We start from the raw sequence: 13,466 nt of genomic DNA, 5'->3' as shown, positions 1-13,466 counted from the left end.
GGAGCTGCTGAGGGGGCCGCCAGTGACGAAGTCCCCAGAGATACGTGGGAAGATGGAGGAGGATAAGGGGGCCCCCGTCACGAAGGGCTTTCTTACCTCCCTGTTCGACTCACTCCGGAGCGATATACAGGAACTCCGCAGGGACATATCTCAGGAGGTGAAGGAGCTGCGAGGGGAGGTTACGTCCCTGGGAGAGCGGGTGGCACAGATGGAGGATGGTGAGATATCCCGTGGTGAGGAAGTGGCGGATCTGCAACAGGAGTTTGTCCGCCTCCGGGAGCAGCAGGACCTCCTGCAGATAGCGCTGGATGACTTGGAGAACCGCTCAAGAAGGCATAATATTCGCATCAGAGGAGTGCTGGCTGGGGCTGAGAAGGAGGGCATTGGAGACTTTGTGGTGGCACTGTTTCGCTCAATACTTGGACTGGAAGAGACCCTGGAGATCACGCTAGACCGAGTTCATCGAGTGGGCCGTGCTGGTGGGGCCGGAGACCGTCCGCCAGATATTCTAGCCTGTGTTCACAGTTACGGGCTTAAAGCATATTGCAGAGGGCTCGTAATCTTCCACAGGTCCACTTCAGAGGGCACGTTCTCCAACTATTTCAGGACCTCTCGGTTCGGACTTTACAGCGGCGGCGAGAACTCAAGCCCATTACAGAGCACCTACGAGCGCATGATGTCTTACTCTTGGGGTCATCCGTTCCGCCTTGTCTTCCGATGGGAGGATCAGCTTCGACAGGTGAAGTCCATATCGGAGGCAAATCGGATTCTGCACCTGGAGGATGACAGCCAGGATCCGGGTGCGAATGTCGGCTTGGCTGGCAGAGATTGCTCACGCTGGCTCCGGAAGGAGAGACGGAGGAAGCAGCAGCGACCTACGGCTTCGGAACAGATGTCGGAACGGCAATCAGTGTTGAGCACCGTGGCCGCTGGGACAAGTGCTGAAGGGAGAGGCGGTCGAGGAAGGCTGAACTGATGTGGGTTGCGTTGCTTAAGGCCTTGTAGCCGACTAAGAGGGGCCCGGGCGGCAGGGCCGTTGGACTTGGCTTGACGAACTTGGGAGGATCTGCAGCCCTGTCGAGACTTTGCCTCTATGGAGATGTGTTTGAGAGGACTTGTTTGCTGTAAGCACCTGTTGTGCGTAATGGTTTTCTGTTGGTGTGCTTCCCTGAGATCCCGGTTATTGAGTGGCTTTGCGGTATGGCCCAGTTGTTCGGAAGGGTCAAGGTGCTGTCCTGGGCTATGGTTTCCCCGCGGGGCTCCTCCTTTTCTGAGCACTCTTCCCTTCCTATTGCATGACTATTAAGTGCATAAGCTTAAATATCCGTGGGCTTAACAGTCCGACTAAGAGGCTGGCGATCTTAACAGGCCTTGAGAAGTCTGGCAGCCATATCTGTTTGTTATAGGAGACACACTTGCTGCATAAGGACACACACCGCATGCGTTCACAGTGGTTCCCTAGACAATTCTGGTCTTCAGCTTCCACGAAACGGGGTTGCGATATTGCTTTCTAGGTCCTTTTCTGGGGAAGTAGTGGCAAAAATACATGAGGTACAGGGAAGGTTTCTGGCTATCAGAATAAGGTTCAGGGCTTTTTCCTTTACTATTGTTTCCTTGTATGCTTCTAATACTCAGCAGGAAGCCTTCCTGAGACAGGCTGTCTCCCCGATCTTACACTCGCCGGATGGCGCCATTTTGGCGGGGGGAGATTTTAACTTGTGATGGATAACGAGCTGGATCGCTCCGCCCACCGCTTTGGGCAGACTGGGCCGTTGACAGTGGCAGGGCGTTAGTGGCTGGTGGAGTGTGGTCTAGAGGATGTGTGGAGGAAGGTGCACTCAATGCTTAGGGATTATTCCTTTTACTCAGCGGCGACCAAGACTTATGCACAGCTCGACATTTTACTGGCATCGCAGGAGTTCCTTTCCCGAGTTAGAGAGGCTACGATTGAGCCTCGGGCCATGTCGGATCATGCTCCTATTACTGTAGAGGTCACTATGGATGTGGGCCGGGTGGGTGCTTCGGGCTGGCGCTTTAGAGATTTGTTGCTTCAGAATGGGGGCAACGGAGTTGCTCCGGCATGCAATCATGGACTACCTTAGTTTTAACGACGACGGGAACACTTGTTTGGAGACGCTAGAGGAGGCCTTGAAGGCGGTGGTGGGGGGCAGGTGATGTCGCTGTGTGCTTGAGATAATAAAGCAAGGAGAGAGAAGAGGGAAGAGCTGGAACAAAGGGTGGCGGCACTGGAGCGCTCCCATAAGTCCACTGGAGCGCCCAGAATCTGGAGGGAGCTGGAGAAGGTGCGGCACCAGTTGAAACGGCTAGATTGGGACAGGGCGGAGTATGCGATAGCGCGTCTTAAGCATAAATACTATATTGGGAGCAACAGGCGTGGGAAGCTTTTGGCGCACCGGTTGCAAGCGCAGCGCGCAGCATCAACAATAAAGCTGGTCCGTTTCCCTTCCGGAACAGAAGCGAGAACGAGTGATCGTATTGCAGAGGCGTTTGCGGAGTGTTACAGGGGGCTGTATGCGGCAGATGATCGGAGCAATGTGGCTCTAGATACATTTCTGGATGGAATAGCAATCGCCCATCTTGGACCAGCTTGCAAGGGCGGAAGAGGTCATAGCGGTGATCTCACGCCTAAAGGTTGGGAAGTCCCCCGGCCCGATGGTTTTACGGCACTTTTTTTTACTAGACCTGTGCGGAACTCGTGCCGCTTTTAGTGCGGCTCTTTAACTCCTTCTGGACGTTGAGAGTCCTAACGCCCAGTATGCTGGCTGCTACCATTGCAGTTATACATAAGCCAGGGAAGGACCCAGAGGAGTGCGCTTTATATAGGCAAATTTCGCTCCTGAATATAGATGCCAAACTGTTTACAGGCATACTTGGCCATCGCCTTAATTTCTATATGCCGGGTCTTGTTTACCAGGATCAGGCAGGTTTCATACCGCACCGACAGTGCAGTGACAATACAAAGCGGCTGCTTCATTTGCTAGATCAAACGGATCGTTCTCGCCGGGAGGCACTCTTCCTCTCTATTGACGCGGAGAAGGCGTTTGATAGGGTTCATTGGCCGTATCTTTTTAGAGTGTTGGAGCGGTTTGGACTGGGCCCAGGTTTTATGACGTGGATTAGTTGCATCTACCAGTCCCCCAGGGCTGCGGTCCGAGTCAATAGTACGCTCTCTTTGCCATTCCCAATTAGACGAGGGACGAGAGAGGGGTGCCTGCTCTCTCCTCTCTTGTTTGCGCTATACATGGAGCCCCCGGCACAGCGTCTGCGAGATAGCTCTTTAGTCTCTAGCATAAAGTTCCGAGGCGGTCACCATCTCATTACCTTATATGCAGACGATGTGATCCTTACTCTTGCGGAGCCCGCGACATCGCTGCCTGCGCTTATGGAGATACTTGATGAGTTCGGCCGGGTCTTGGGATTCTGGGTGAATATGCAGAAGTCCCAGTCCTTGTTCGATTTATAAGCCCGGAGCATGAGGAGGTTCTGAGGGCCTGATACCCCTTTCTCTGGTCATCCTCGCAGCTTTCCTACTTAGGGGTTGATCTGGCGCCTTCTGCTGTAAAGACGGCGAGCTTGAACTATATGAAGTTAGTTTGTGAAGTGAAGCGAGACCTGGAGGCTTGGGGGAGGGTGGCGGCGGTAAAGATGACAGTCTTGCCACGTATACTGTATGTGTTCTAGGCGCTTCTCCTGACCCCACCGCCCCGGACGATAGTGACTCTTCAAGCAGCGGTTATGAGATTTGTCTGGGAGGGTCATCCGGCGTGTCTCCCGTAACGGGTTCTGTATCACTCTGTGGGGGAAGGGGGGCTGGCGGTTCCCTGCCTTCTGCGATATTATCAGGTGAAACAGTTGCGTTTCCAGTTAGAGTGAGAAACATTGGTGCTTTATGGACCAGGCGGTGGCGGCTTCTCATATATGGAAGGAGCCCTGGGTCCGGCACAGGGCCGGGGGGGACTCTATTCTTCCCTGATTACGAGAGCGAAGTTACGCATATGGGATGCGGTGGTGGGCCGGTTGGGGCTGACGAAGTTTCCGTCCCCGATGACCCCCCCCCCCCCCCCCCCCCCCCCCAAAAAAAATAGGTGCGAATCCTGATTTTGAACCAGTGCTACACATGAAGGGTTTGCGACGTTGGCACAAGGAAGCCTGTAAGAGGGTGGGGAGCATTTTTGATGAGCGGGGAGTGATTCCCTTCGATCAGATGAGAGAGACGTATGGCTTGACAGAGGCGAATAGGATGATGTACTATCAGATCCGGCACTGGACCCTGTTGCCGGCTAATAGGGCATTAATCGATAGGCCGTTAACACCATTTGAGAAATGGCTCCTGATGAAGAAGGATGATAAGGAAATACTTAAGGTTTGTAATCCAAGGAGTACATTACCAATTCAAAGTGTTACCATTCGGGATAACAGCAGCACCAAGGATATTTACAAAATGCCTTGCAGTGGTAGCAGCCCATATCAGAAGACAGCACATACATGTATTCCTGTATCTAGACGATTGGTTAATCAAGACCAATACGCAGGAACGGTGTCTCCAACACACAAAATACGTCATAGAAACCCTTCACAAACTAGGGTTCTCACTAAACTACCAAAAATCACACTTACAGCCGTGTCAAATACAACAATACTTAGCAGCAACAATCAACACAAAAAAGGGATTGCCACTCCAAGTCCACAAAGGGTACAAGCATTCCAAAACGTAATACAAAGCATGCACCCAAAACAAAGGTTTCAGGTAAAATTAGTGATGAAACTACTAGGCATGATGTCCTCATGGATAGCCATTGTCCCAAATGCAAGATTACTCATGCGGCCCTTACAAGGGTGCCTAGCAACACAATGGTCACAAGCACAGGGTCAACTCCAAGATCTAGTGTTGATAGACTGCCAAACATACACCTCGCTTCAATGGTGGAATCCTATAAATTTAAACCAAGGGCGGCCTTTCCAAGACCCAGTGCCTCAATACGTGATCACAGCAGATGCTTCCATGATAGGGTGGGGAGCACACCTCAACCAAAACAGCATCCAAGGACAACGGGACACTCAACAAAAACAACTTCACATAAATCAGTTAGAACTACTAGCAGTGTTTCTAGCGTTGAAGGCATTTCAACCACTAATAGCCCACAAACACATTCTTGTCAAAACAGACTGCATGACAACAATGTATTACCTAAACAAACAGGGAGGGACACACTCAACACAGTTGTGTCTCTTAGCACAAAAGATTTGGCATTGGGCGATTCACAATCACATTCGCCTAATAGCGCAATACATACGAGGAATTCAAAACCAGTTAGCCGACAATCTTAGTCTGGATCACCAACAGATCCACGAATGGGAAATTCATCCCCAGATACTACAAACCTACTTCCAAAGCTGGGGAACACCGCAAATAGACTTATTCGCAACAAAAGAAAATGCAAAATGCCAAAACTTCACATCCAGGTACCCACAGCCTCACTCCAAGGGCAATGCGTTATGGAGGAGTTGGTCAGGGATATTTGCTTTTGCTTTTCCCCCTCTCCTTCCGTATCTCGTAAACAAATTGAGTCAAAACAAACTCAAACTAATACTAATAGCACCAACTTGGGCACGACAACCTTGGTACACAACACTACTAGACCTGTCAGTAGTGCCTCATATCAAACTGCCAAACAGACCAGATCTGTTAACTCAACACAAACAACAGATCAGACACCCGAATCCAGCATCGCTCAATCTAGCAATCTGGCTCCTGAAGTCTTAGAATTCGGACATCTAGACCTTACACAAGAATGTATGGAGGTCATCAAACAGGCTAGAAAACCCACTACAAGACATTGCTACGCAAATAAATGGAAAAGATTTGTTTATTACTGTCATAATAATCAAATTCAACCATTACACGCATCCGCAAAAAACATCGTAAGCTACTTACTACACTTACAAAAGTCTAAGTTTGCTTTTTCATCCATTAAAATACATCTCACAGCAATTTCGGCCTATCTGAAAATTACACATTCAACTTCACGATTCAGAATCCCAGTCATAAAAGCATTTATGGAGGGTCTAAAAAGGATTATTCCACCAAGAACACCACCAGTTGCTTCGTGGAACTTCAATATTGTATTAACACGACTCATGGGCCCACCATTTGAACCCATGCACTCTTGTGAGATACAATACTTAACCTGGAAAGTAGCCTTCCTAATAGCTATCACATCTCTCAGAAGAGTAAGTGAAATACAAGCCTTTACCATACAAGAACCCTTTATACAAATACACAAACATAAAGTAGTTCTATGCACAAATCCCCAATGTTTGCCAAAAGTCATATCACCGTTCCACTTAAATCAAACAGTGGAACTCCCAGTGTTCTTTCCAGAACCAGACTCTGTAGCTGAAAGAGCATTACATACATTAGACATAAAAAGAGCACTTATGTATTACATTGATAGAACCAAACAAATTCGAAAAACAAAACAATTGTTTGTAGCTTTCCAAAAACCTCATGCAGGGAATCCAGTATCCAAACAAGGCATTGCCAGATGGATAGTTAAGTGTATTCAAACCTGTTATATAAAAGCAAGGAGAGAACTGCCTATTACACCAAAGGCACACTCCACTAGAAAGAAAGGCGCCACCATGGCCTTTCTAGGAAATATACCAATGACAGAAATCTGTAAGGCAGCCACATGGTCTACGCCTCATACATTCACTAAACATTACTGCGTGGATGTGTTCACAACAAGCCACAGTAGGACAAGCAGTATTAAGAACATTATTTCAAACAACTTCAACTCCTACAGGCTAAACCACCGCTTTTGGGGAGATAACTGCTTACTAGTCTATGCACAGCATGTGTATCTGCAGCTACACATGCCATCGAACGGAAAATGTCACTTACCCAGTGTACATCTGTTCGTGGCATGAGACGCTGCAGATTCACATGCGCCCTCCCACCTCCCCGGGAGCCTGTAGCCGTTATAAGTTGATAAAAATAAAACTTGTACGTTTGTAAAGATATCACTTTGTCACATTATGTACATACATACTTACTCCATTGCATGAGCACGATTACTATATACACAACTCCTACCTCACCCTCTGCGGGGAAAACAATCCAAGATTTGAATAGACGCCCATGAGCAATGGAGCCGCAAGGGGAGGAGTCCCTCGATCTTGTGACTCGAAAAGACTTCTTCGAAGAAAAACAACTTGTAACACTCCGAGCCCAACACTAGATGGCGGGATATGCACAGCATGTGAATCTGCAGCGTCTCATGCCACGAACAGATGTACACTGGGTAAGTGACATTTTATATATATATATATATATATATTTTGTGTGTGTGTATACATCTAGATGTGTATATATGTAATTATATCCCCACAACCTCCCCACCGTTTGCTTGTAATCGGACCAGAAGTGATGTCTTGTCTTTTTTAGATATTCTGCGTGCCTAGTGTCGATGGTAAGTAACTGCATGTATTCGGGAGAACGTAGCCATGCTCTCAACATCCATGCATGCATTTTAGTGGCAAATCTGCCATTATGTGCATTTCTCTTGAACGGCTCATTCACTAGTTTGCACCCATTCACTGTTTTACCTAGTTTTAAAACTCAGTTCGTTTTAATTTCTTCTGGGACTAATTGCCTTCCCCAGTGTACTCAGTTGCCAGTGGTGAAGGATTTTCATTTTGCATTATGTTTACATTCAGTTCTGGTTCTGTCGTCTTTTATAGATTTGAGTGGCAACCACATATGGCTTATAGCAGTTGTATACATATTTGAATTTTGAGCTCGAATCTGAGTAAGATGTGTGCTGAAGAGTAGTTGGTTGTGATACTAGCTGTCGAGTATAGACATCTGCCTCCTCATGAATACCACTAGCCTAGCGTTTCTAATGCCTATTTGGAAAACTTTGCAAAATCAATTCATTCCTGGCTCTAAATCTTAGCATAATAAACTTCAGTTAAATGTGGCATTGTGCCGTGCCATAGCCTGGAATTTTAATTACAGAGCCCTTTAGTGTTTGTCGCAAGATAGCTAGAGTGTAATTTCTTCCCGTATGATTTTAAATATTAAATTATCGATTTTAAAAAAAAAAGTATTCCAATGTCTTCTTACTGTGAGGAAGGCAGTTTATGGAAGGTTATATATTTGAATAACATAATCATACTAGAGTACACAGAAACCTTTCATTCTTAACATTTCTGCCCTCCTTTTTGTTGAGTTTAGAATTTGTCATTAATTTAAACGTTTTTCTGGACACTGCCATTTTGATTAATGGGCTCACACACCACTGCTGCTTTCAGTAAACCAGAATCTGATAAAACCCTGCAAGCTTAGAATAGGTGCAACTACACACTCTGAGCCGCTTGAAGTCTTGTGTATTTTTCTAACAAGAACAAATCCGTTTTGATACCCATGCGGACCATTTGTTTCAAGATAACATTTGTGTGATTTGACTGGTCAGGTGGCTCATCAAGAAAGATTTGAGATATGGGTATGTTGAAAACTCTTTTGAAATTTCAGACAACCCATTGGAAGCCTTGAATTCTGAAAGAAGTTCAAGCCATATCAAGTGTAGTGGATTAGAATTCAATACTGAATTTTTTTTTTTCAATAGAGTGACTCAGGAAAAAAGCCACACTTCAAAGGCATAATGTGCTTTGGGGAAAAAAGGCTTTGGCTTTTTAATGCATATGACTTTGTTTTCTCATGAGGGCCTTCTTTTCAATTGCATGTGTTTGCCTTATTGCTTTAATATTGTATTGATTATCTTAAAAGTAAGTTCTTATTTTTATTTTGTAATATTTTTATTAGTGTAGTGTAAATTATCCAAGACCAGAGCAACTAGAAAGATGTTCGGCACACCTTCTAATGGATTCTCCTACCAGCAGGTACCTTACCTTTAGAATATTCCCAGGTGCCAGATTGGATCTGGAAATGTTCATATTAGTGCATCCACATATCGCCAGGTTGCACTGTATATAACCACCAGTTGCACCTGGACCTCAGTTCCTTTCTTTCTGTGCCTCTGAAACTGGATCTGATCTCTATTTTTGTTGTATTGACAATACTTTTCTTTGAAAAATGTAAATCCAGTGTGTAAGTCAATAATGTCCCCTTCTATAATCACAGGATTAAAACCATGCCGCAGCTGTCAGAAGCGGATGTTTGTGACAGACCCACATGAATTGCGCATTTGGTGCTTGAGGCATAAATTCAAGACGTGCCAGGGACGTACCCTTCTGGCTCAAAGGCGATCCGGGACAGTGAATCAGAGTTGTATGTCACCAATCATCGGAAAAAGCCACTCAAGTACAGCTCAACATGTGGCCCAGAGGTCATCAACACCGCAGCAGATCGAGGCCTTCAGAAGGCTATGATGCACATTTTTGGCACTCTTCCGCTTTTCTCTGATGTGCCTACACGTGCCAAGGATCCTCAGGGTCCTCTGGTCTGGTTACCACCGCCAGATATGTCAGAGGAGACTGCAGAAGATAATACTGGTGGTTGCTCAACCACAACCAGCAGCCGCAGACTTTTCTCTTTTGTCCACACAGAGCTGATGGTGGTGACTGATAAGTACTTGCTGGAAGATGTGGAGATCAGAAGACTCTGGTCTCTAGCTCCACATAAATCTGTTGGAGCTGCAGCCATCTGCCTGGTATTAAAGGCCTTCCTGCTGCCCAAAGGAAAGCTGGTGCACGTTCTCAGGGACAACACTACCACTATGTGGTACTGCCACGGTTGAGTAGGGTCCTGGATCCTGTGCCACGAGGTGCTTCGCCTCTGAAGTTGGGTGGAGCTTCAGGACATTTCCCTGATTGTGAGCCACCTGTCAGGATCGTTAGACACACCAGGACAGGCAATTTCAACTTGGAACGCCTAGCAGATCATGACTGGTAGTTGCATTCAAGGTGGTACAAGGCATCTTCTAGCAGTGGGGGCGGGGGCCCCTGGCTTGGATCGTTTTGCTACAGACCAGAATGCAGTGTCAAAACCTCTGTGCAATGAATTCCCAAGATTGCTCACTAGGAGACCCAGTCAGGTTACAGTAGATAACATGACTCCTGTTCTCTTTTCTGTTTCTTCCTCCTCTGTCTTGAGTTTTAAAGAAAATCAGTAATGACCAAGCCCAGGACATCCTAGTGGCTCTGTATTAGGCCAGGAGAGTGTGATACCTGGGACTTCTGTTCATGAGCATTTATTTGCTAATCAGCCTTCTGCTTCGGGAGGATCTTCTGTCACAGCAGGAGGGCAGGATCCTGCACCCAGTCTGAGCAATCTACACTTCCATGCATGGAGATTGAGTGAAGCCAGTTGACTGTATCCAGTCTATTACAGGAGTTTGCGCACTATCTGCCAGGCTTCACTCTACAGTCTATTTGGGGTGGATACATGCATAGATTTGTGCGTGGAGCTCGAAATACAGGCTTGTTACAAGCCAAACTCTCAGAAGGTTTGTTTTATTCTGTCTTTGGCCCAGCAAGAACTTGCAGTGGACATCATTAGGGTTATTTGCCACTCATTTCAGTCTTGTTGCCTTTGCTGGACCATTAGTCCTTCTTTAAATCACCTATTTTGATGCTGTTTATTAAAAACGTGACACACATGTTCCTCTCCAACTGTTTGTGATGCCTGACTGGGACCTTAATTTGATCCTGACTTCCCTCGTGTTCACCCTTTGAGCCGATTCATGGCTGCTCGTTGACTTTATAAAAGTGTCTTCCTCAGTGCAATCACTTCAGCTCGTCCTGTGAGTGAACTGCAGGCTCTTCCTATACAACCACTCTACACAACTTTTTTCTCTGAGCAAAAGGGTGCTGAGGATCCAGGCAGCCTATAAGCCAAAAGCTTTGATTCCTTTTCATGCTGGGCAATGCATCACTCTCCCACCATTCTTTTCTCCATTGTGTCCCTCGAAATAGCTTATGCATTGGTCGCATAAAAGACCATTGGGTAGGTGATCAGTTTGTGGGAGGCAAAGAAAGTAAAGGTGGTGCCGAAAAAAACCTGTGAAGGTGGGATAGTCCTCTGCATTAAGACCTGCAATACGCTGGCGAAAGCTCAACCTCTGTTGGACCTGAAAGTCCATTCCACCAGGGATGAGGTTGCCAAGACTGCATTGGCGTGGAGTGTCTACCCTGGAATCTGTCAGGCAGTGATGTTGGCATTGGTAAACAGAATCACAACGCACTACTTCTTTGATAGATAGATTAGACGGGAAGGGCATTTTGCCTGTTTGGTCCTGCAAAGTGGGTGGGGGGGGGCGTAAATTAAGTTAGAAAAAATGTTAGACTTTGTTTCTTGGTGAACTTTGGAATTCTAGTTTATTTATGTATGAAAATGTACTGTTTTATGTGTTATATTGCATTCCTTTGGGTGACTACACAACACGTGTAATAGACTCTGGCACCAACCTCCTCAACAAGAGCATCTTTATATATAAATGGTGCATTTAAAAGAAGGAAAACCAGTTAGACCATGTTCATTTTGTGTGCGTTGCATTTGTTCTGTAGGCACTAGTAAACTATACATTCATGTGGAGGTTAGGAGCTCTGTATTTCGACAATCTGTTTTAATTAACAGTTTATAATTCTAATAGTACTGCTGTAATATTGGCTATGATTCATTTTCTACTCTGAAATAACACAGAAACGTAAATCAATTACTACCAAATGGATGATGCTTGTGCCCCAGAAAATGTACGAGATCCTAACATTAACCAGTTTGATTAAAAAAACATTTTTATTCAACTCCAGCACTTTAAAACTGTATATTTGTGTGTGTAATGGCTTACACTGAGAAATGTTTTATAGATTGTACACGTTTTGCAGCGCACCAGTCAGAATGTTGACATTTTAAAGAATTAAGCTATGAGCATGCTTAAGAATGCTCCTTTACCTTTTTAAACATACTCTTCTCATATGAAGCCTGTGGAAAACAGTACAGAAATAAGAACATCACAGCTGTTTATTTTAATTTGCTCTTATTTGTCTATTACAAGAAAGTTTTAGTCTAGCTCGGTTGTCTTTGTAATTTGTTTTTTCTATTCTATGTTTAGTTTAGTCTTTATTGATTTTAACACTTATGTCTCTCTGCCTCCCTCATTTTATAGATGTCACTTACCTGACGGAAGACAAGGTATATGAAATTCTTGAACTATGTAGAGAAAAGGAAGATTTTTCTCCTCTAATCCGTGTTATTGGGAGAGTCTTTTCCAGTGCTGAAGCCTTGGTGCAAAGCTTTCGAAAAGCCAAACACCATACCAAGGAAGAGCTAAAGTCCCTTCAAGGTAAAGATGAAGACAAGGATGAGGATGAAAAGGAAAAAGCTGCCTGTTCTGCTGCTGCCATGGAGGAAGATACAGAAGCATCATCCTCTAGAACAGGTGATCACTCACAAGGAGACAATAATTTACGGAAGCTAGCGCCTGAAGAAGTATCTGTAGATATTGACTCAGTTCGGCGGATCTACAATAGGTTACTTTCTAATGAGAAAATAGAAAGTGCCTTTCTTAATGCACTTGTATACCTGTCCCCCAATGTAGAATGTGACTTGACTTACCATAATGTGTACTCGCGGGATCCTAACTATCTGAATTTATTCATCATTGTGATGGAGAATAGCAATCTCCATAGTCCTGAATACCTGGAAATGGCTCTGCCATTGTTCTGCAAAGCAATGAGCAAGTTACCCCTTGCAGCACAAGCAAAACTGGTGAGACTATGGTCAAAATATAATGCAGAGCAGATTCGTCGCATGATGGAAACCTTTCAACAATTGATTACCTACAAAGTTATAAGCAATGAGTTCAACAGTCGAAATTTGGTGAATGATGATGATGCCATTGTAGCTGCTTCAAAATGCTTAAAGATTGTGAACTATGCAAATGTGATAGGAGGTGAAATTGATACAGAACACAATGAAGAGGAAGATGAGGAGCCAATCCCAGAATCCAGTGAACTAACTCTCCAGGAGCTACTAGGAGAGGAAAGAAGAAATAAAAAAGGCCCGCGGGTTGACCCTCTTGAAACGGAGCTAGGAGTTAAAGCGGTAGACTGTCGGAAACCACTTATCCCTTTTGAAGAATTTGTAAACGAGCCACTGAATGATGTTTTGGAAATGGATAAAGATTATACTTTCTTTAAAGTAGAAACAGAAAATAAGTTCTCCTTTATGACGTGCCCCTTCATTCTGAATGCTGTTACCAAGAATCTCGGACTCTACTACGATAATAGGATCAGAATGTACAGTGAAAGAAGGATCACTGTTCTCTATAGCTTAGTCCAGGGACAGCAGTTAAATCCCTATTTACGACTGAAAGTCCGTCGTGACCACATAATTGATGATGCTCTTGTCAGGGTAAGTTTTACTTCCTTGGTTAAATTTTGTTGTTGTTTTAATGCAGAATGTCAACTAACTACTTTTTTAT

At 45.2% G+C, this 13,466-nt stretch overlaps 1 protein-coding gene across 2 annotated transcripts in view; it reads left to right on the top strand.

Annotated features, from left to right (window-relative positions):
• Positions 1–13,466, top strand: part of UBE3A (ubiquitin protein ligase E3A) — a 250,200-nt gene that overhangs the window by 59,151 nt on the left and 177,583 nt on the right. For both annotated transcript variants that reach the window (XM_069204274.1, XM_069204273.1), the window contains one exon: positions 12,150–13,396. In XM_069204274.1, the coding sequence (XP_069060375.1) occupies positions 12,150–13,396 (1,247 nt within the window). The remainder of the gene's footprint in view (positions 1–12,149; positions 13,397–13,466) is intronic.

Source organism: Pleurodeles waltl, chromosome 8 (assembly GCF_031143425.1).
Source record: "Pleurodeles waltl isolate 20211129_DDA chromosome 8, aPleWal1.hap1.20221129, whole genome shotgun sequence".
In the NCBI taxonomy this organism is placed as follows: Eukaryota; Metazoa; Chordata; class Amphibia; order Caudata; family Salamandridae; genus Pleurodeles; species Pleurodeles waltl.
This window is presented reverse-complemented; position numbering and strand designations above follow the sequence as displayed.